At 41.5% G+C, this 22,358-nt stretch overlaps 2 protein-coding genes across 2 annotated transcripts; both read left to right on the top strand.

The window, feature by feature from the left end:
• Positions 1-2,792: 2,792 nt before the first annotated feature.
• LOC146705447 (uncharacterized) lies at positions 2,793-10,819 on the top strand. Its single transcript, XM_085461005.1, has 3 exons — positions 2,793-4,884; positions 7,752-7,894; positions 9,050-10,819. The coding sequence occupies exons 1-3, from the start codon at positions 3,442-3,444 to the stop codon at positions 10,530-10,532; spliced, it is 3,069 nt and encodes a 1,022-aa protein (XP_085317131.1). The 5' UTR covers positions 2,793-3,441; the 3' UTR covers positions 10,533-10,819.
• A 2,564-nt stretch (positions 10,820-13,383) lies between these two features.
• Positions 13,384-22,019, top strand: nars1 (asparaginyl-tRNA synthetase 1). Its single transcript, XM_085463104.1, has 15 exons — positions 13,384-13,607; positions 14,881-14,963; positions 15,068-15,133; positions 15,298-15,390; positions 15,505-15,594; positions 16,366-16,444; positions 16,822-16,892; positions 17,350-17,436; positions 17,822-18,043; positions 18,776-18,975; positions 19,063-19,198; positions 19,325-19,438; positions 19,987-20,118; positions 20,639-20,770; positions 21,156-22,019. The coding sequence occupies exons 1-15, from the start codon at positions 13,565-13,567 to the stop codon at positions 21,285-21,287; spliced, it is 1,680 nt and encodes a 559-aa protein (XP_085319230.1). The 5' UTR covers positions 13,384-13,564; the 3' UTR covers positions 21,288-22,019.
• Positions 22,020-22,358: the final 339 nt, after the last annotated feature.

Raw genomic sequence — 22,358 nt, 5'->3', positions numbered from 1 at the left:
TAATTTCATGAGGAAAGATTCTCAGATGACTGAATGGCGGTTTTAGTAAATGTTGAACTTTATTGTGATTTCTATTTTTAGAATCAATAGCACACATTTTGATTTAGTTTTGCAAGCTGCTGATTTCACACAGATCCACTGCCCAAACGTGCCTTTGAGTTTTTCATCATTTAACAAGAATAGGCTCAGGCAATCATTGTGTAATTAGGCTTTGGGAAGGTCTGGGGACAGGTATGATGGTGGTGGTTTTAAAGCACTGTGGCACAACCGCTTGACTCAGGGAGATGTTAAAGATGCCTGCTAGGACATCAGTCAGCTGGTCAGCACGGGCTCTGAGCACGCGTCCAGGTATATTGTCTGGTCCAGCAGCTTTGTGTGGGTTGACTTTAGTGAGAGTCCTTCTCACACTGGCCGTGGACAGGGACAGCACTTGGTTGTCTGGCAAGGGGGTGGCCCTCTATAGTCCGTCTTGCGTCCCATTTAAACAAGTGCGTGTTCACACTGCCCCTGGATGTCCTGGCCTCTGAGGTTAAGGTGTACGGCTCCTGGTTGTCAACTGACCAATTTATCATGGCAAAGCCTGTGGTGGACAAAAGATAAGAGGCTGATGATAAAAATGATCCATGCACGCCTTATGACCTACAGCATGTGCAGTTAACACAGCTAAATGGCTGTGAAATTGTAAAATTACTTTTGAAATAAAGCTATTCAAAGTCAATTAACTGTGACTATAATAATAGCAATGTTAGCCAGCAAACACAACGTTAGCACTAATTAAAATAAGCTGCTAGGTGATGTTACGGTTTCAAGTTCTCTCATTGTTTGACATGTAGGGCAGATATTTTGGTGACACTGAGATTAGCCAGACACTAAACAGCAGTGTAATATCAACGCTAGATTAGATGTTTTCTAATCCGATAAAATGACATTATTCCTGTTTATAGAAGATGTTTGTCGTCTGTTTGTTTGACTGACAGGAACAGGAAATAGTGGTTGGAAATTACTGTTGGTGTTACATGAGGGTAAAGAAGGGCTTTAAGCACCTGGGTAAAAACTGGACCCATGATGAAACACTACAACAAGTACAACATATTCTCCAGTTTTAATATGTGACCATACTGTGCAGACTGCTGATGAGTTACACGGTTACATTTCATTAATCATTGTTAAACTAAAGTGGTAAGCAGTTACTTTATCCTTTCACTTAAAATTTCCAGGAAAAACACGACCTTGGCTACTTTTGTGCTTACATTTGATCTATGCTGGGTCACTACTTTTGCACTATAATGCTGCTGCTGACACCTTGGTTCACACTGACAATTAGAAAAAAGCTGATAGGAAAAGAAGGATGGAAAATGCCTGGAATTTAGTTACACTTGCAAATACTGCTTCCTCCAAACTGCAAGCATCAATAAAATGTTACAGTATTGTTTTCTATATCTGTGCATATATCCTTATTGGTAGTTTTCTCGAAATAGAAGATCTTCATTTAAAAAAAAAAAAATCTCTGATAACATTGCTGAAGCTAGCGCCCACCCCTACTGCACGTACTGCAAATATAAAACTGATATATACTTACATCATGAAGCAGTTGATGTCTGGTTTCTGACAAATACAGTAAAGAGGTGCGTTCTCCCCCTCCATACCAGTGTTCTCAGGCACTGGTACATGGTCAGTGTCAGACACTTCACTGTCCTACAACATACCACATAGGACCACATTAGAAATGACATGTATGTAGACATGCTAATTATACCTGGCTAAATGGATGCAGTAACAAAATGTTACTTAACTACTCTAGTTATTAGTTTCCAGATGTGTGCAGTTGCTCCAGTCTTACTGACAGTATACTGTTTCAAACACCAGTGCCAACATTTTATTTTTTAAATCTTAGTATGATTCTGCACCAAGACTTGTGGCCTGTTGCTCAGTAACTTATTGTCTGACTACATTAACTACAGTTCATAAACATCATTCATTTTCTCCTACTTATTTTATTCAGGTTGTATTCCAGCTGTCATAGGGCAAAAGTACACCCTGGACAGGTCGCCAGTCTGTTGGAGGGTTATTAGAGAGACTCAGACAACCACTCACACCAACAGCCAACTAACCTAACCCCGCGCATGTCTTTGGAGTTCAACACCAGACTGGCCGAATCACAGATAAGCAGGGTGTCTGTGCTGCAGAGCACAGCTGTGTCAGAGACTCTCGACATCAATGTAGCGTTAAGGATGCGGAGCGATGGGTGCACTAACGTAATGAAATTATGAGAGTGATCGTCATTGTCTCTATGCTGTTGCGCTCTTATTCGTATTACTGAAACCATATATCTATTCTAGCTCACCCTAAAACTGTGGAGAAAATTGATCTGTTAATAAACGTGGTCAATTATTTGGGAATGTTCTGGCAAGAACGTCGCATTCTTCCGGTGGGGAAACTAATCATAATACATAATAATAATAATAATAATAATAATAATAATAATGACAACAATAATAAATATAATCACCGGTAAAGTCAGTTAGCGAACACTACTGGCATGTAATGCCAATGACGACCATTTCACAAACTGTCGAAAATGCTCAAAATGTTGTCGGCACCAAAAGTGAAGGGCTGACAGTTGTGTTTATATACGAACCGTAAGCGCTAATGTTGGTTAGCATCAGCTAAAGCGAGGAAGTTTGACACTTGCAGAGGCAGTGAACACAGAGAGAGCTTAAAAACGCATTGTGTGGTTTTTTAGTCTTTGCTTCGTTGCTTTGGGATTATTTTTTTTTTTTGCATTAAGACGTTGCCCACAAAATTACAGATATAACGGTGATTTAGCTGCTCGTTGGATAAACCCATGGACCTTAGAAAAGATCAACACTACTCGGATGTAAGCACCCGTGTATAACACAATAGGCAAAATTACGCTTGCTAACCTTTCCACATCACAGGCTTCACATTAAATAAACATTTTTTTCAAATACTCACCATGATCTGAGACCGTTTAAATATTTTGTTACTCTGAAAATATGGCAGTATGAAGCTAAACCTTTAGCTTGACGGCTAAAGCAATGCTAAGATTTCCACGGAAACGATCAGCGGACATCGTTAAAGTACTATTGGTCTACATTCTTCTTCTATGGTAGCAGCCTGGGCAGAGTAACAGCCAACTTTAAACTGCGCCATCTGTTGGCACAAATTACAATAGAAAACATTATTGCGACAACACGTTTTTGGGGAAAATAACAGAGATTGAAACTTTATTGATAATTTGTCCAAGTTGAAAAATGCCCTCCTCCAAAAATATCGTGTGACAACCTCATTGCCTTACAGAATTATGACGTCACACACATGTAGAATCTTACCACCATTCTGATCCTTTGATCCTTTGATCCAAAAACCTATAAATAGCGGTGAAGAGCAACGACTTTTAGTCCGTTTCTCGCAGCCTTGATGTGTGCAGCATTGAACCGTTCGCCAAAAAAGCCTTTTGAAATATTTGGATCCTTTGCAATTCTAACTGTATCCAGACCCAAGATGTCTCAAACAAATCCAAAGGGACAAGAAGTTGACCCCTACACTCTTCCCTGGGATGAGCCACTAGACTCTTCCCTTTCCTCTCTTCCTTGGTGTGACCAAGTGGAACTAGAGGAAAAGCGTTTGGAAGAAATGGAGGATGAAGCGCTCAGAAACACAGAGAAGATGAAGTTCTTGATGGAGGAAAATGAGCAAAAGAGCGCTCAACTAAAAAAGTTGTCATGCCAGCTTCAAGAAAAGGAAGCTATTATTGAGGAGAAACAACAAGATCTCCATGACATGGACAAAAAGAACCAGGAGCTCCAAGGAAAGCTTGATGAAGCCCTGCAACAAAATAAAAAACTTGTCCAAGAGAAGAAACAAGACGCCACGAAGAAGAGAGGGCTGCACAGCAATCTCCAAGAAATGGAGCTAATGTACAGTGTATACAAAAAAAAGCTTGATCACACACTGCAAGAAAATGAAAAGCTTCTGCAAGAGAAAAGGCAACAGGAGTTAAAAGAGAGAGAAATGCATTCCAAGCTTCAGAGTATCAAGCAACACAATGAAAGCTTGCAAGGAAAGCTTCATGAAGCTCTGCAACAAAATAGAAAACTCCTCCAAGACAAGAAAGAAGATGGCATGAAGAAGAGAGGGCTGCACTCCAATCTCCGAGACATGGAGCTAATGTACAGTGTTGACAAAAAAAGGCTTGATCGCACAGAGCAAGCAAATGAGAAGCTCCTCGAAGAGAAAAGGGAACAAGAAATCAAACAAAAAGAAATGGATTCCAATCTGCAGAGCATCAAGCAACAAAATGAAAGCTTGCAAGGAAAGCTCGATGAAGCTCTGCGACAAAATAAAGAAATCCTGCAAGAGAAAGAGCAGCTGGACAGAAAGCAGGGAGACATGGAGTGCCAACTCCAGCTCATGGAGGGAAACGACAGGATGCTGCAGGTAAAGTTGGATGAGACACTGCACAAATATCAAGACCTGCTTCAAGAGAGAGAACAGCTGGTCAGTAAGCAGAGAGAAGAAAAACTTCTTCTCCAGGAGTTTGAGAAGAAAAAACAAAACCTGCAAGAACTTTACAACAAAATGAAGTTCAAAGCATCTGAGCTGGAAGGAGAAAATGAAAAACTACAAAAACAGGAGGCAACATCTAAAGTGCTGAAAGAAAGGTTGGAAGAAAAACAAGCCGAAAAAGAAGAAGTGGTGAAAAAATGCAACAAGCTGCAGAAGCAAAACACTGAAAAAATCGAGGAGCTGATCCTCATCCTCGAGAAAAAGCAGAAAAAGAAAAAACGCTTCTTCTGGAGGAGGAACACTCCTTCTTTCACTACTGCCAATGTCACCTCTTCTTCCCCCACCTCTATTCCAGCTTAATCCCCCCCCCCCCCCCTTAACTACTAACACCTCTCCCATCTCCCTCCCCTCTCTTCACAGTCACCCCCCAACCAGTCCCGACAGTTGACTGCCCCCTCTAGAGCCTGGTTCTGTCATAGGTTTCTTCCTTTAAAGGGAGTTTTTCCTATCCACTGTCGCCTCGTGCTTGCTCAGAGGGGATTGTTGGGGTTTTCTCTCCTCTCTCCCTTTACATCCCACCCACCCCCACCTTTTCTTTTTTCTTAATAATTGAACAATAAAAACAATTGGCCGCTAATTAAATGTGTCAAATCAATGTCTTTATTCAAGAATACAAGAAATGGGTAATAGCTGCATGTGTGTTTGTTTGTGTGCATAATATGCATACTTTACGTGTTGGATCCAAATCCCACAAGGAATTAAATAAAACAAGAAGACAAACAAAAACAAATATTTCTCTCCCTTCCCAGGTCAGGAATCAGGATGAGGAAGAAATGAGGTCAGATCAGTGCAGGTTTTTGCACTACTGACATAAAGTTTCTGCTGATTAAAAAAAAAGTATGTCGATATTTCTGAAATACATTTGCAAACAAATAACTTTGACAACTTGTGTTTTTTCATAAAAGAAAAATCAGAGAGCAGAGCTGGTAAAACAGCTTAGCTCTGCAGGTTACAGGAGATCAGATGCCAAATACTTTTCATGACAGTCTTCGTTATTGCATAAATCTCCCCTTTTATCATTGATCAGTAAATCACTGCATATACATTCATCTAACTGTTATAATTTCATGAGGAAAGATTCTCAGATGACTGAATGGCGGTTTTAGTAAATGTTGAACTTTATTGTGATTTCTATTTTTAGAATCAATAGCACACATTTTGATTTAGTTTTGCAAGCTGCTGATTTCACACAGATCCACTGCCCAAACGTGCCTTTGAGTTTTTCATCATTTAACAAGAATAGGCTCAGGCAATCATTGTGTAATTAGGCTTTGGGAAGGTCTGGGGACAGGTATGATGGTGGTGGTTTTAAAGCACTGTGGCACAACCGCTTGACTCAGGGAGATGTTAAAGATGCCTGCTAGGACATCAGTCAGCTGGTCAGCACGGGCTCTGAGCACGCGTCCAGGTATATTGTCTGGTCCAGCAGCTTTGTGTGGGTTGACTTTAGTGAGAGTCCTTCTCACACTGGCCGTGGACAGGGACAGCACTTGGTTGTCTGGCAAGGGGGTGGCCCTCTATAGTCCGTCTTGCGTCCCATTTAAACAAGTGCGTGTTCACACTGCCCCTGGATGTCCTGGCCTCTGAGGTTAAGGTGTACGGCTCCTGGTTGTCAACTGACCAATTTATCATGGCAAAGCCTGTGGTGGACAAAAGATAAGAGGCTGATGATAAAAATGATCCATGCACGCCTTATGACCTACAGCATGTGCAGTTAACACAGCTAAATGGCTGTGAAATTGTAAAATTACTTTTGAAATAAAGCTATTCAAAGTCAATTAACTGTGACTATAATAATAGCAATGTTAGCCAGCAAACACAACGTTAGCACTAATTAAAATAAGCTGCTAGGTGATGTTACTGTTTCAAGTTCTCTCATTGTTTGACATGTAGGGCAGATATTTTGGTGACACTGAGATTAGCCAGACACTAAACAGCAGTGTAATATCAACGCTAGATTAGATGTTTTCTAATCCGATAAAATGACATTATTCCTGTTTATAGAAGATGTTTGTCGTCTGTTTGTTTGACTGACAGGAACAGGAAATAGTGGTTGGAAATTACTGTTGGTGTTACATGAGGGTAAAGAAGGGCTTTAAGCACCTGGGTAAAAACTGGACCCATGATGAAACACTACAACAAGTACAACATATTCTCCAGTTTTAATATGTGACCATACTGTGCAGACTGCTGATGAGTTACACGGTTACATTTCATTAATCATTGTTAAACTAAAGTGGTAAGCAGTTACTTTATCCTTTCACTTAAAATTTCCAGGAAAAACACGACCTTGGCTACTTTTGTGCTTACATTTGATCTATGCTGGGTCACTACTTTTGCACTATAATGCTGCTGCTGACACCTTGGTTCACACTGACAATTAGAAAAAAGCTGATAGGAAAAGAAGGATGGAAAATGCCTGGAATTTAGTTACACTTGCAAATACTGCTTCCTCCAAACTGCAAGCATCAATAAAATGTTACAGTATTGTTTTCTATATCTGTGCATATATCCTTATTGGTAGTTTTCTCGAAATAGAAGATCTTCATTTAAAAAAAAAAAATCTCTGATAACATTGCTGAAGCTAGCGCCCACCCCTACTGCACGTACTGCAAATATAAAACTGATATATACTTACATCATGAAGCAGTTGATGTCTGGTTTCTGACAAATACAGTAAAGAGGTGCGTTCTCCCCCTCCATACCAGTGTTCTCAGGCACTGGTACATGGTCAGTGTCAGACACTTCACTGTCCTACAACATACCACATAGGACCACATTAGAAATGACATGTATGTAGACATGCTAATTATACCTGGCTAAATGGATGCAGTAACAAAATGTTACTTAACTACTCTAGTTATTAGTTTCCAGATGTGTGCAGTTGCTCCAGTCTTACTGACAGTATACTGTTTCAAACACCAGTGCCAACATTTTATTTTTTAAATCTTAGTATGATTCTGCACCAAGACTTGTGGCCTGTTGCTCAGTAACTTATTGTCTGACTACATTAACTACAGTTCATAAACATCATTCATTTTCTCCTACTTATTTTATTCAGGTTGTATTCCAGCTGTCATAGGGCAAAAGTACACCCTGGACAGGTCGCCAGTCTGTTGGAGGGTTATTAGAGAGACTCAGACAACCACTCACACCAACAGCCAACTAACCTAACCCCGCGCATGTCTTTGGAGTTCAACACCAGACTGGCCGAATCACAGATAAGCAGGGTGTCTGTGCTGCAGAGCACAGCTGTGTCAGAGACTCTCGACATCAATGTAGCGTTAAGGATGCGGAGCGATGGGTGCACTAACGTAATGAAATTACGAGAGTGATCGTCATTGTCTCTATGCTGTTGCGCTCTTATTCGTATTACTGAAACCATATATCTATTCTAGCTCACCCTAAAACTGTGGAGAAAATTGATCTGTTAATAAACGTGGTCAATTATTTGGGAATGTTCTGGCAAGAACGTCGCATTCTTCCGGTGGGGAAACTAATCATAATACATAATAATAATAATAATAATAATAATAATGACAACAATAATAAATATAATCACCGGTAAAGTCAGTTAGCGAACACTACTGGCATGTAATGCCAATGACGACCATTTCACAAACTGTCGAAAATGCTCAAAATGTTGTCGGCACCAAAAGTGAAGGGCTGACAGTTGTGTTTATATACGAACCGTAAGCGCTAATGTTGGTTAGCATCAGCTAAAGCGAGGAAGTTTGACACTTGCAGAGGCAGTGAACACAGAGAGAGCTTAAAAACGCATTGTGTGGTTTTTTAGTCTTTGCTTCGTTGCTTTGGGATTTATTTATTTTTTTTGCATTAAGACGTTGCCCACAAAATTACAGATATAACGGTGATTTAGCTGCTCGTTGGATAAACCCATGGACCTTAGAAAAGATCAACACTACTCGGATGTAAGCACCCGTGTATAACACAATAGGCAAAATTACGCTTGCTAACCTTTCCACATCACAGGCTTCACATTAAATAAACATTTTTCAAATACTCACCATGATCTGAGACCGTTTAAATATTTTGTTACTCTGAAAATATGGCAGTATGAAGCTAAACCTTTAGCTTGACGGCTAAAGCAATGCTAAGATTTCCACGGAAACGATCAGCGGACATCGTTAAAGTACTATTGGTCTACATTCTTCTTCTATGGTAGCAGCCTGGGCAGAGTAACAGCCAACTTTAAACTGCGCCATCTGTTGGCACAAATTACAATAGAAAACATTATTGCGACAACACGTTTTTGGGGAAAATAACAGAGATTGAAACTTTATTGATAATTTGTCCAAGTTGAAAAATGCCCTCCTCCAAAAATATCATGTGACAACCTCATTGCCTTACAGAATTATGACGTCACACACATGTAGAATCTTACCACCATTCTGATCCTTTGATCCTTTGATCCAAAAATCTATAAATAGCGGTGAAGAGCAACGACTTTTAGTCCGTTTCTCGCAGCATTGATGTGTGCAGCATTGAACCGTTCGCCAAAAAAGCCTTTTGAAATATTTGGATCCTTTGCAATTCTAACTGTATCCAGACCCAAGATGTCTCAAACAAATCTAAAGGGACAAGAAGTTGACCCCTACACTCTTCCCTGGGATGAGCCACTAGACTCTTCCCTTTCCTCCCTTCCTTGGTGTGACCAAGTGGAACTAGAGGAAAAGCGTTTGGAAGAAATGGAGGCTGAAGCGCTCAGAAACACAGAGAAGATGAAGTTCTTGATGGAGGAAAATGAGCAAAAGAGCGCTCAACTAAAAAAGTTGTCATGCCAGCTTCAAGAAAAGGAAGCTATTATTGAGGAGAAACAACAAGATCTCCATGACATGGACAAAAAGAACCAGGAGCTCCAAGGAAAGCTTGATGAAGCCCTGCAACAAAATAAAAAACTTGTCCAAGAGAAGAAACAAGACGCCACGAAGAAGAGAGGGCTGCACAGCAATCTCCAAGAAATGGAGCTAATGTACAGTGTATACAAAAAAAAGCTTGATCACACACTGCAAGAAAATGAAAAGCTTCTGCAAGAGAAAAGGCAACAGGAGTTAAAAGAGAGAGAAATGCATTCCAAGCTTCAGAGTATCAAGCAACACAATGAAAGCTTGCAAGGAAAGCTTCATGAAGCTCTGCAACAAAATAGAAAACTCCTCCAAGAGAAGAAAGAAGATGGCATGAAGAAGAGAGGGCTGCACTCCAATCTCCGAGACATGGAGCTAATGTACAGTGTTGACAAAAAAAGGCTTGATCGCACAGAGCAAGCAAATGAGAAGCTCCTCGAAGAGAAAAGGGAACAAGAAATCAAACAAAAAGAAATGGATTCCAATCTGCAGAGCATCAAGCAACAAAATGAAAGCTTGCAAGGAAAGCTCGATGAAGCTCTGCGACAAAATAAAGCAATCCTTCAAGAGAAAGAGCAGCTGGGCAGAAAGCAGGGAGACATGGAGTGCCAACTCCAGCTCATGGAGGGAAACGACAGGATGCTGCAGGTAAAGTTGGATGAGACACTGCACAAATATCAAGACCTGCTTCAAGAGAGAGAACAGCTGGTCAGTAAGCAGAGAGAAGAAAAACATCTTCTCCAGGAGTTTGAGAAGAAAAACCTAAACCTGCAAGAACTTTACAACAAAATGAAGTTCAAAGCATCTGAGCTGGAAGGAGAAAATGAAAAACTACAAAAACAGGAGGCAACATCTAAAGTGCTGAAAGAAAGGTTGGAAGAAAAACAAGCCGAAAAAGAAGAAGTGGTGAAAAAATGCAACAAGCTGCAGAAGCAAAACACTGAAAAAATCGAGGAGCTGATCCTCATCCTCGAGAAAAAGCAGAAAAAGAAAAAACGCTTCTTCTGGAGGAGGAACACTCCTTCTTTCACTACTGCCAATGTCACCTCTTCTTCCCCCACCTCTATTCCAGCTTAATCCCCCCCCCCCCCCCCTTAACTACTAACACCTCTCCCATCTCCCCCATCTCCCTCCCCTCTCTTCACAGTCACCCCCCAACCAGTCCCGACAGTTGACTGCCCCCTCTAGAGCCTGGTTCTGTCATAGGTTTCTTCCTTTAAAGGGAGTTTTTCCTATCCACTGTCGCCTCGTGCTTGCTCAGAGGGGATTGTTGGGGTTTTCTCTCCTCTCTCCCTTTACATCCCACCCACCCCCACCTTTTCTTTTTTCTTAATAATTGAACAATAAAAACAATTGGCCGCTAATTAAATGTGTCAAATCAATGTCTTTATTCAAGAATACAAGAAATGGGTAATAGCTGCATGTGTGTTTGTGTGTGTGCATAATATGCATACTTTACGTGTTGGATCCAAATCCCACAAGGAATTAAATAAAACAAGAAGACAAACAAAAACAAATATTTCTCTCCCTTCCCAGGTCAGGAATCAGGATGAGGAAGAAATGAGGTCAGATCAGTGCAGGTTTTTGCACTACTGACATAAAGTTTCTGCTGATTAAAAAAAGTATGTCGATATTTCTGAAATACATTTGCAAACAAATAACTTTGACAACTTGTGTTTTTTCATAAAAGAAAAATCAGAGAGCAGAGCTGGTAAAACAGCTTAGCTCTGCAGGTTACAGGAGATCAGATGCCAAATACTTTTCATGACAGTCTTCGTTATTGCATAAATCTCCCCTTTTATCATTGATCAGTAAATCACTGCATATACATTCATCTAACCGTTATAATTTCATGAGGAAAGATTCTCAGATGACTGAATGGCGGTTTTAGTAAATGTTGAACTTTATTGTGATTTCTATTTTTAGAATCAATAGCACACATTTTGATTTAGTTTTGCAAGCTGCTGATTTCACACAGATCCACTGCCCAAACGTGCCTTTGAGTTTTTCATCATTTAACAAGAATAGGCTCAGGCAATCATTGTGTAATTAGGCTTTGGGAAGGTCTGGGGACAGGTATGATGGTGGTGGTTTTAAAGCACTGTGGCACAACCGCTTGACTCAGGGAGATGTTAAAGATGCCTGCTAGGACATCAGTCAGCTGGTCAGCACGGGCTCTGAGCACGCGTCCAGGTATATTGTCTGGTCCAGCAGCTTTGTGTGGGTTGACTTTAGTGAGAGTCCTTCTCACACTGGCCGTGGACAGGGACAGCACTTGGTTGTCTGGCAAGGGGGTGGCCCTCTATAGTCCGTCTTGCGTCCCATTTAAACAAGTGCGTGTTCACACTGCCCCTGGATGTCCTGGCCTCTGAGGTTAAGGTGTACGGCTCCTGGTTGTCAACTGACCAATTTATCATGGCAAAGCCTGTGGTGGACAAAAGATAAGAGGCTGATGATAAAAATGATCCATGCACGCCTTATGACCTACAGCATGTGCAGTTAACACAGCTAAATGGCTGTGAAATTGTAAAATTACTTTTGAAATAAAGCTATTCAAAGTCAATTAACTGTGACTATAATAATAGCAATGTTAGCCAGCAAACACAACGTTAGCACTAATTAAAATAAGCTGCTAGGTGATGTTACTGTTTCAAGTTCTCTCATTGTTTGACATGTAGGGCAGATATTTTGGTGACACTGAGATTAGCCAGACACTAAACAGCAGTGTAATATCAACGCTAGATTAGATGTTTTCTAATCCGATAAAATGACATTATTCCTGTTTATAGAAGATGTTTGTCGTCTGTTTGTTTGACTGACAGGAACAGGAAATAGTGGTTGGAAATTACTGTTGGTGTTACATGAGGGTAAAGAAGGGCTTTAAGCACCTGGGTAAAAACTGGACCCATGATGAAACACTACAACAAGTACAACATATTCTCCAGTTTTAATATGTGACTCCTTCTTTCACTACTTCCAATGTCACCTCTTCTTCCCCCACCTCTATTTCAGCTTAATTCCCCCCCTTAACTACTAACACCTCTCCCATCTCCCCCATCTCCCTCCCCTCTCTTCACAGTCACCCCCCAACCAGTCCCAACAGTTGACTGCCCCCTCTAGAGCCTGGTTCTGTCATAGGTTTCTTCCTTTAAGGGTAACTTGCATTAGGAAATCTCTGAGCTGAGGAGGAGAAACACTGAGCTGGAGCAGCTCTCTCACACAGAGGACCCCACCCAGTTTCTACACAACTACACCTTGCTGTCAAGTCTCAGTGAAGCTCCCGACTCAGCCAGCATCAATATTCATCCTGAGAGGTACACCAAGGATGTGACGGCAGCTGTGTCAGAGACCAGAGACAAACTACAGGACATCCCCAGTGAGGAATGGACAAAAACCTCTCTGAGAGGAACTGAATGGGATGTCTTATTGTCACAGACAGAGCCCATGACCAGAGATGAATTCTTAAATTATAAATGTCAGAACACATTCAATCTAAACACAACACACCAGCGTATTGAATCTGTCCAGAGCTTAAAAGTAGAAAATAGTTCTACTTAAGGTGAAAGGTATCAAGATCACCCAGACAGATTCACTGACTGAAAATCTGGCTTTCTGTTCATAAAATTACATTTATGAATGTGGAACCATGGGCACATGGTAGCATTAAATAATTAAAAAAAATTATAGCATCAAATGCGGAAGCATCTTTGCCCCCAATGATTATAGCAAACAATTAAAATATTCATAGACTAAGAAGCAAAATAAGAAAAACTATTATCAACCACAAGAGTCTTCTTTGATTTCAGTCCCCGTTGCTGATTGGTCGCATTGTTATGGCACATGAGTTGACTGACGCGGTATTCCACCAATTGGATTTGCTTGACGTCTCCACTCTCGCCAATCAGCGCCTGGGAAATGAAAACACACTTGAGTCTCCTCCCTCTTCCCTTCAGTGTGTGTGAGAGCAGGCTGTAGCAGGGCTGATGCAAAGTTGCATGTAACCGGTTAGCAGTGAATACCGGTCGTCGGCTTTGGAGGTTAAATTCCGTATTCTTTAAATATAAAACTAGCGAGTTTTAGCGGGCTGCTGCTGCAGTAACAGAGCCGAAATGGCGACGGAGATAACGAAAGATGTGGAACAGATCTCAGTAGGTAAGGAAGGAGAGTGAGCTAGCTGGTTAGCTAGCTCCCACAGACATGTGTGGCTTTAATATTGCATCAGTTGCAGAGATGTTAGCAGTTAGCCTGCTGTGTAACGCCGATTTCTGATTCTGTCAGGTCTCTGGAATGATATGAGCTAATATGTGGCATGATCACGCATCGATCGGCCCTTCTTACCGCTGCAGAACCAATGAAAGTCATTATACAAACGAAAACATTAGCAAGGATATGCTAACATTTAGCCACGGCAGCTGTCAGTTTGCAGTGGAGAAGCAAAAGGAGGCTGCGGCAGACCTGGATTTGAATATCTCACCGTCTTTTATTTAATTGATCAAACCAACATCTAACCCGTGACTGTATTTCAGTCTGTTTTAATCAAGCAGAAAACTGAAGGTACTTTCGGTTTCATTTTAGGGTGTCACTATGATAGAATTCACACATATGTGGTGTAAATATACAGCAGATTTTTACACATTACATGTAAAGTTCGTGTAACGATAAAAAGCGTGACAGTCTTAGTCTTTACCATTGCCTGTTGTTACCCGGAGGCTGACTATTTTACATGTCAGATATTTGAACACATGATGCAATCTTGCTGATCACATTGCTCAGTGGTATGTAGTAAGTGTGAAAAGTACTGCACCAGTCACCTCATTAGCTTTATATTACAATATTAAAGAGGGAACCCCAAGGGTCACACGGTCACTTATGAGGATGTACTCACTTTTAAAAGGAACCAGAATAAATGAGAGATGGTGCAAGATGACCTGATCCCATAAGCTTGAACAAGTAAAGTTTGAAGCCTGAACTTAAAAGTACAGAGGGTGTCTGCCTCTTTGTCTGACATTCTTTAGCTATCAGGAAGATCTCCTGTGTAGGAGCCGGTTGCTGAAGGCTCTGTCTCTGATTCCTCTTTTGGAAACTCTGAGTCTGAGAACAATGTTCTCTACTAGGATAATTTGGTACTTTGAGGTCTGAGATATGGTGGCGCCTGATTTTGCAAGACTTTATATATGAGGGGCAGAAGTTTAAATTCAATTCTCATATAAGAGGGCGCTAACGTGGGAGAAATGTGACGTCTCCTTCTTGTCCTTGTTAGTACCGATGTGTGGAAGTATTTTAAATGTGTTTTGCTCACAGCATTTTAATTCTCTTGAGTGACGAGTAAGCCCTGCCTTGAACGCAGGTAAAATCTGAGCGCCAGAAACTTAAGAGATTGCACATATTGAGAAAATACTGAGCCGACTGTGCTGGTGTTTCTCAGGTGAGCTGTATGTGTCAGATAAATGTGGCAGCGACCAAGACGGAGATGGCACGGAGCAGAAACCCTTCAAAACTCCTCTCAAGGTAACTTGTTTGTTTACTTCAGATGTGCACGGGTAAAAATGCTTCAGGCTGCATGGATTGTGGGATGTCTGTCAGCACCTCACTGTGTCTTTGGATCTTCACAGGCTCTGTTGTTTGCTGGAAAGGAGCCGTTCCCCACCATCTTTGTAGAGTCCCAGAAGGAGGGAGAGGTTGGTTATATTTATAGATGATCACTTTAACAAGGATAGAAATCCAATCTTTACCATTTTGAACCCAACTTTGCAAGTTTTATTCCAGTACCAGCTGCAGCACCTGTTTTTACTAACTGTTATTAATGACTGATTCAGTTCATTTTCCTCCTCGTCTCCCTCAGCGCTGGGCGGTGATCTCTAAGACACAGATGAAGAACGCAAAGAAGGCTTTTAACCGCGAGCAGATAAAGAACGATGCCAAAGAAAAGAAGGAGGTTTGTGTCTAACCTCGAGATGTTTCCTACAATCAGTGGGTCACAAAACATTCTACAGATTCATCCGTTTTGTGCTTTTCTCTTCATTATGGCTCCGCTGTGTTTGTCGTAAAGGCCGAGGACAACGAGAGGAGAGAGAAGAACCTGGAGGAAGCCAAGAAGATCGTCATTAAGAACGATCCCAGTCTGCCTGAGGCTGAAGCAGTCAGTCTTTCTTATTTTACCTGTATTTTGGCTCCTGCTCCTGTTATAAAGTTTGGTTTTAAGTCTGATTGAACTTGAACACAGAAGTTAGCAAAAAACAGTCCAAAGAACAGCAGCTCTGAATGCAGCCTCATTTCCAGCTCCATCTTTTTAGTGTTAGACTCAGAGTAGCTTTGCATGATTCACAGTTCAAAGTAAACAGCTTGTTTCGTTTCTATCTGAAATCACTGAATGACTGCATTATGCTTGATTTATGTTTACATTTAATTTGAAATATAAGGCCTGAGCTTTTGGTTGCTTGCAGATTTATAAACCTCCTTATTGGGAACCGTTTTATGAGAATTAATTGTTGTAAAATAATATATATGAGAAAAAATAAGAACAGCCCTCTTAACCTGTTCCTTAAAGTTTCACTTTTTGGTTCTTTACATTCATTTTTAATATTTTGCAGCGGATGCAGCGTTTCTGAATAAAAGTCACATACAGTTTAAAAACAAAGAAAGTAGATTAAGCTGAAAGTAACTGGCTTTGTGTAGATAGAAAACAGTTCACAGACGACATTCCTGAACCAGAATGGTTTGTGTGGAGCGATAAGCTTTGGCTGGTTTGCTGCTGTTTGAATTGAGCAGCTGAAACACAGAAGTTTGTTTTAAACCCCAAACTAGCTGAACAATCAATAGAAATATAAATATGACTCCAAAGTCTGAATCATTTCACTGATTCTTCTTCTTCCTGGTGATGATTTAAAGATGATTGTTGTCTTTATTTCAGGTTAAAATCCATCGTCTCCAAGAAAAGAGAGGCCAGAGGGTCAAAGTGTTTGGATGGGTTCACCGCCTCAGGAGGCAGGGTGAGGAAACAGTCGATCCATTCAGTATTTACTCATTCTCATTTCAATTTAAGATTCCAAAGTCAGAGAATTCAAAACTGATTTGTTGCTTGTTATTCATTTATAATACGGACAGCTGCATTAAAGGCTTAAACGAGGATATTTCTGAATTATTTTGCATTTAAGAATAATGTCAAAATGACAAACTTGAAATGAAAAGATTAATTTGTAAGTTTAAGATTCTTTACTGACTGTGAAAAGAGAGAAATGAGTAAGATTCAGTTTTTAAGATTGAGCCAAATTAAGTTTTTTAAGAGGATAGAAATAATTAAAATGTTACTTTGAGTCAACATATGTGTATTATTATGTTTTTTTGCTTTTTATTTTGTCTCCTCCAGGGAAGAACCTGATGTTCCTTGTGCTGAGAGATGGCACCGGTTTCCTCCAGTGTGTCCTCTCCGATCAGCTGGTAAAGCTTCATAAACCCCCATTTTTAACCTTTCTACACTGTGAGCTACATGTTATGGTTAAAAATTAAATGTTCATGTCCTGTCACGGCCAAAAGTTTGGCACCGGTGTGGTTTTTCACAATCTTTGCTGCTTCTGTCTTTATTCACAGTGTTTCTGTGTTGTTGTGCAGAGTGATCAGAAACGTATTCACAAGCTGCAAAGAGCTCCCTGGGATTAAAAAGTTGTTTGTTTGTTTTTTTGGGGGGGATAAACGTTTAACTGCCGCTCCTAAAACATTTGGCCGTGAATGTAGTTCAAGACATTTCTTTTTATCCTCTACCACCAGGCCTAAGCAGAGAATCAAAGATTTAACAAAATCGGTGGGAGTGATTCATTTGAAGTTGGTGCTTTAAAAAGAAGCTGTTTAATTTCTGAAGTTGATTCTGAGTGCGACTCTCTGTTGTTCTTGTCTTTAGTGCCAGTGCTACAACGGCTTGGTTTTGTCCACAGAGAGCACGGTGGCTATTTATGGGACCGTCACTGCAGTTCCTGAAGGAAAGCAGGTAAACTCACCTGCTGCAGAAACCTGCTCTGCCTGTGCATGCTCACAGGAAACTAGGTCACCCAGAGCAACATGTTTACATGCCCCACAGTTCTTCCTGGAATCATCCTAACAAGAAATCACCGCATGACTGAAAGTGTATTTCAGTAATGAGATTTGAGTTTCTGTTATTTTTATCAGTGTACAGTAAATATGTTGTGTTAAACTAATAGTTGAACAGAACAGAAAACTTTGTCTTCTGCTAAAGTCTGAACCATGACTGAGGAACAACCTGAACAATCTAGTAAACCGTCTGTTTCCACTGATGAGCCTCCTCAGCCGTTACAGATGCTCTGCAGATGCAGGACGGAGATGTTCAGTGAGTTCTCCACGTCTTCTTTTCTCAGGCGCCCGGAGGCCACGAGCTGCACGGCGACTACTGGGAGCTGGTTGGCTTAGCTCCGGCGGGCGGGGCCGACAACCTACTGAACGAGGAGTCGGACGTGGACGTCCAGCTGAACAACCGACACATGCTGATCAGAGGAGAGAACGTCTCCAAGATCCTCCGAGTCCGATCCACAGTCACACAGTGCTTCAGGGACCACTTCTTCAGCTGTGGGTACTACGAGGTGAAGCACAGATTTATTGTGGATGCCAAAATGTGGTGGGGTTGGGTTTGTTTTGTTTTTGCTTCTTCACCTCTAACAAGGAAAGAAACCCCCAAACCTGATGACCTCACTTTTAGTCAGTGACACTCTGTGCCTCTGTCACAGGTTGAGAGTAGTTTTGCAGATTAGGAATCAGATCCACCTGAACTGAAAAGCTCCTTAGTCACGTCAAGTCGATGCTGCTGGCCAGATGCAAGCTAAATAGCTTTTTTCCAGTCTTCTTAAAGCAGCTGCTTGAGTGTAGCTGGTCACATATTCCACCTGCAAATATCTGTCTGTGGCCTAAGTTTGTAGTTTTTAGCTGATTGTCTTATCTGGGACCTATTGAAGGATTTAGCCTCTATCAGATAAGAGCCTGGTACTACATCTTCTTATCAAATCCAAATGCATTCAAATCACTTCTTCAGTTTGTTTATTTGATTACAGATATTTTAGTCATAAAAGTGCAGTTTAATAGTACAGAGAAGTCTCACTCGACAGCTGCTCGCTCAGAAATAAAGTCGGTAATAACTACAAACCGTTATGGTTGTTTTATTTTATCCTGCTTTGTGATTGGCCCGTTTCTCCTTTATTCTGAAAAATATGCAGCAGCAGTAAGTTTGAGGGTTGAGTGTGAAAAGGAGCAGACAGCTCGGCATCAGACTGAGGATCGCTTTGCTCTACAATAATCGTTAATTTATTTTTCCGGTGTAGATCACTCCTCCGACTCTGGTGCAGACTCAGGTGGAGGGCGGCTCCACGCTCTTTAACCTCAATTACTTTGGCGAGCAGGCGTACCTGACGCAGTCCTCTCAGCTCTACCTGGAGACCTGCATACCTGCCCTGGGCGACACCTTCTGTATCGCCCAGTCGTATCGGGCCGAGCAGTCTCGCACTCGCAGACATCTTTCTGAGTGAGTCGCCACGTTACAGCTTAAAAGCCTTTCTGCAAAGATCTATCATTTACTTACAGTGTTTTTATTATTGTCCTCCATGGTCAGATACACTCACATCGAGGCGGAGTGTCCCTTCATTACATTTGAGGACCTGCTGAACAGACTTGAGGACCTGGTGTGTGACGTGGTGGACCGAGTGCTCAAATCTCCCGCCGCAGAGCTGCTCTACGATATCAACCCTGTACGTGACGAGCGACAGTTTTGTGCTCCTGCGTCATTTTTCTAACTATTCTGGAGCATTTGACCTCATAACATTCACGTGTGGTAGTAAAGTTGATATTTTGTTTGGTGACTATGGCTTTTCCAGAACTTCAAACCCCCGAAGAGGCCGTTCAAGAGGATGAACTACAGCGAAGCCATCGAGTGGCTCAGAGAGCATGACGTCAAGAAGGACGACGGCACCTACTACGAGTTCGGAGAGGTGACGGTTGAACACAGCACATCATTCAGCTGCTCAGCTCATCTTATAAAGTCCCCAAAACGTCTGATATCAAAAAAAAAAATAATCAAACATATTCCAAACAATTCAAATTCATGAGTGCATACAATCCATTAAACATTCATCAATGTTTTATTAAGTTTTAAAACAGTCCCCTCGATTAAAATGTTAAAAATTTTCCAAAAACACCCACATCTTCATTCCTTAAAGTATTATTCACACCAGCTCCTCTGAACGTCTAAGCCGGCCTACACTTGTGACAGACAAACAGGAAAGTGATCTTCAAAGATCCTGTCAGTAGCAGAGAGCTGCGGTTTTCAGAGACGCCTGTAGAGGGCACTATTGTACAACTTGTTAAAAAGCTCAGCTGTCAAACTTTGGTCTTTTCAGATGTTCTGCAATCATTTACAATTTATAAATACGGTTTTCTCCTACCTGAAGAGTTTTTTATTTTGAATATTCATGAAGTCTTTCTTTGATTCTCTCTTTCTTTGACTTGCCTGTTGTGTCGATATTTCTCCCTCTGTCAGGACATCCCCGAGGCTCCAGAGAGGCTGATGACCGACACCATCAACGAGACCATCCTGCTCTGTCGTTTCCCGGCCGAGATCAAGTCTTTCTACATGCAGCGCTGCACCGAGGACAAACGCCTCACCGAGTCGGTACGAACCTCACAGATCCAGCTGCGGTGTGGCTGAAGCCTGGTTAGAGAGCGGGGAGGTCATGTCCTTCACTAAAAGTACAGTTTCTGTGTGAAGAGGAGCATGAGCTCTTCACTTCAACCTGAGCATTAAGTAGGTAAAAAGGTAAAGACTTAAAGTATAAGTAAGTTGGTGATGAGTGAGTTAAAGGCTCGGCAGGAGAGTGTGAGTGACCTGTGGTGTGAGAGACGAGGTGTAGAGCTTCACTAAAGCAGGTCATCTGTGACTAAAAACAATGTTTTATCTTAAAAATAAAGGCAGGACAGCAGAACGGCAGTTGTGATACAGCGGCATGTCAGGAAACAACCAGCGGCCTTATTAAGATATGATCTGATATATTCATTAAACACAGTAAAGGTTCAAAGTTCTTTATTTGTCACATGCATAGTTATACAAGTATAACACACAGTGGTCTGTCTCAAAAACAAAAAACGTGAGTTACCTGGATCCCTCGAGTATCGTATGTTTGTCTGTGCTGCAGGTCGACGTGTTGATGCCAAACGTTGGTGAGATCGTGGGAGGGTCGATGCGTATCTGGGACGCTGAAGAGCTGCTGGAGGGATACAAGAGGGAGGGAATCGACCCGACTCCATACTACTGGTACACAGACCAGGTAAATGAACACTGGTTTGACCTCAGATGTTTTGTGCACCTCACTACATCTTTACTTTGTGCAGTTAAACGACTCACGTGGCAGTTAGTTTGTAACGTTAGCTTGAATAAGGTTATCAAACATGTGCTAGTCGACGTTAGCCAGAAGAAAGACAGTTCAGGACTTGGGGACCAAATCCTTGTTCAGCTTTATCATTAGATAACAGTGGTTCTCTTATGGCTGATGCAGTGGCTTCCAAACTTTTTGTCTCCGAGGACCACCAAACAGGAAGTCAAGATTTTAAGGCCCACCTGGAATGAGCCCTAACGTTTGGCTTTATTGCATCACTGCATGTGTGTAGTTGTTGGTAGCTGTGTGTTTCAACAGGCTTCTGTGTGTGTTTCAGAGGAAGTATGGCACGTGTCCTCACGGCGGTTATGGTCTGGGTCTGGAGCGTTTCCTCACCTGGCTGCTGAACAGACACCACATCAGAGACGTCTGCCTGTACCCGCGATTCATCCAGCGCTGCCGACCCTGAGCACTCACACGCCCACACACACACACACACATGCAGTCAGTACACCCGCATGTGGCAGCGCACATTAAATGAAACCGAATCCATAGTTTGCCCGTGTAGCTTTCATTTCTGAAATCTGAAGAGTTTAAAACTTCACCATGCAACTCCTCAGAAACAAAGTCGGACGCCAGCTGTGCTTCGCCTCTAACCTTCACAGCTTCCTCCTGTGACTTCAAAAGTGCATCTGATCATGTTCAGTGTCTGATTATTAAACCAGAAATAAACAGTTGTTTCCTGTAAGTATCTGCTTCTGAATGTTGCAAAATATTAGCTCAGTCCACCTTAAATTCTTTGTTTTTCTTCGGGAAATTTGGCTTTAAACATTGAACCTGCAGCCACGACATTTACTAAAATAAGTCAGCCTTAAGAATATTTCAGGTGCTCCTGAACAGAAAGCTGAAAAATATGAATCGAAGAATAAAACAAATCCACTTTATTCCTGAGACTCATCGGTGCGTCCGTCCTCCTGAAGTCTGGACTCAGGAGAAATTCACAGCCTCAGCATTGCTTCTCCTGCACGTGGTCCTGGGAACATTTTCTCAAAACTGTTCGTCATTGGTGGTTTAGAAGTGTGACATACTGTACGTGTTGGCCTCAGGGGGTCTTATTGTGTTTCTGTTCTGCCTCTTCATCTGAAATAAATAAACTCTTACTCGATCAACTGAAGTTAAATAAAAATGTGATTCAGACGTGGCTGCTTTGGGCTTGTGTCCTTTTTTTTTTTTCTCCTTTTAACCGTAACAAAACCTTAATTATTTAACCTAACAAACACTACAGGACATTTTAATGAAAGATATTTTATATTAACTATTTTTACTAAGTTCACACAACGTCTGGCCCCATGTCATGCTCATCATCTTGCGAAAATCTGTGCCTTTTGTTGCTGCTCCACATGCTACAACACCGCCCCTACAAAGTTCCAACAAAGCAACACTTTAAGATGCCGTTTTTGCTCCTTCCAGGCCGGATACTTTGACAAAATCCTCGTAGACATTTCATCAGATCAGCTTGGTTTTTGGTCGGATCAGTCTA

Source organism: Copadichromis virginalis, linkage group LG7 (genome assembly GCF_057382275.1).
Source record: "Copadichromis virginalis isolate Kocher_CV1m ecotype Utaka linkage group LG7, C_Virginalis_male_GT1.1, whole genome shotgun sequence".
Lineage (NCBI taxonomy): Eukaryota > Metazoa > Chordata > Actinopteri > Cichliformes > Cichlidae > Copadichromis > Copadichromis virginalis.
The sequence above is the reverse complement of the archived record's forward strand: the minus strand, read 5'-3'. Positions and strand labels throughout refer to the sequence as shown.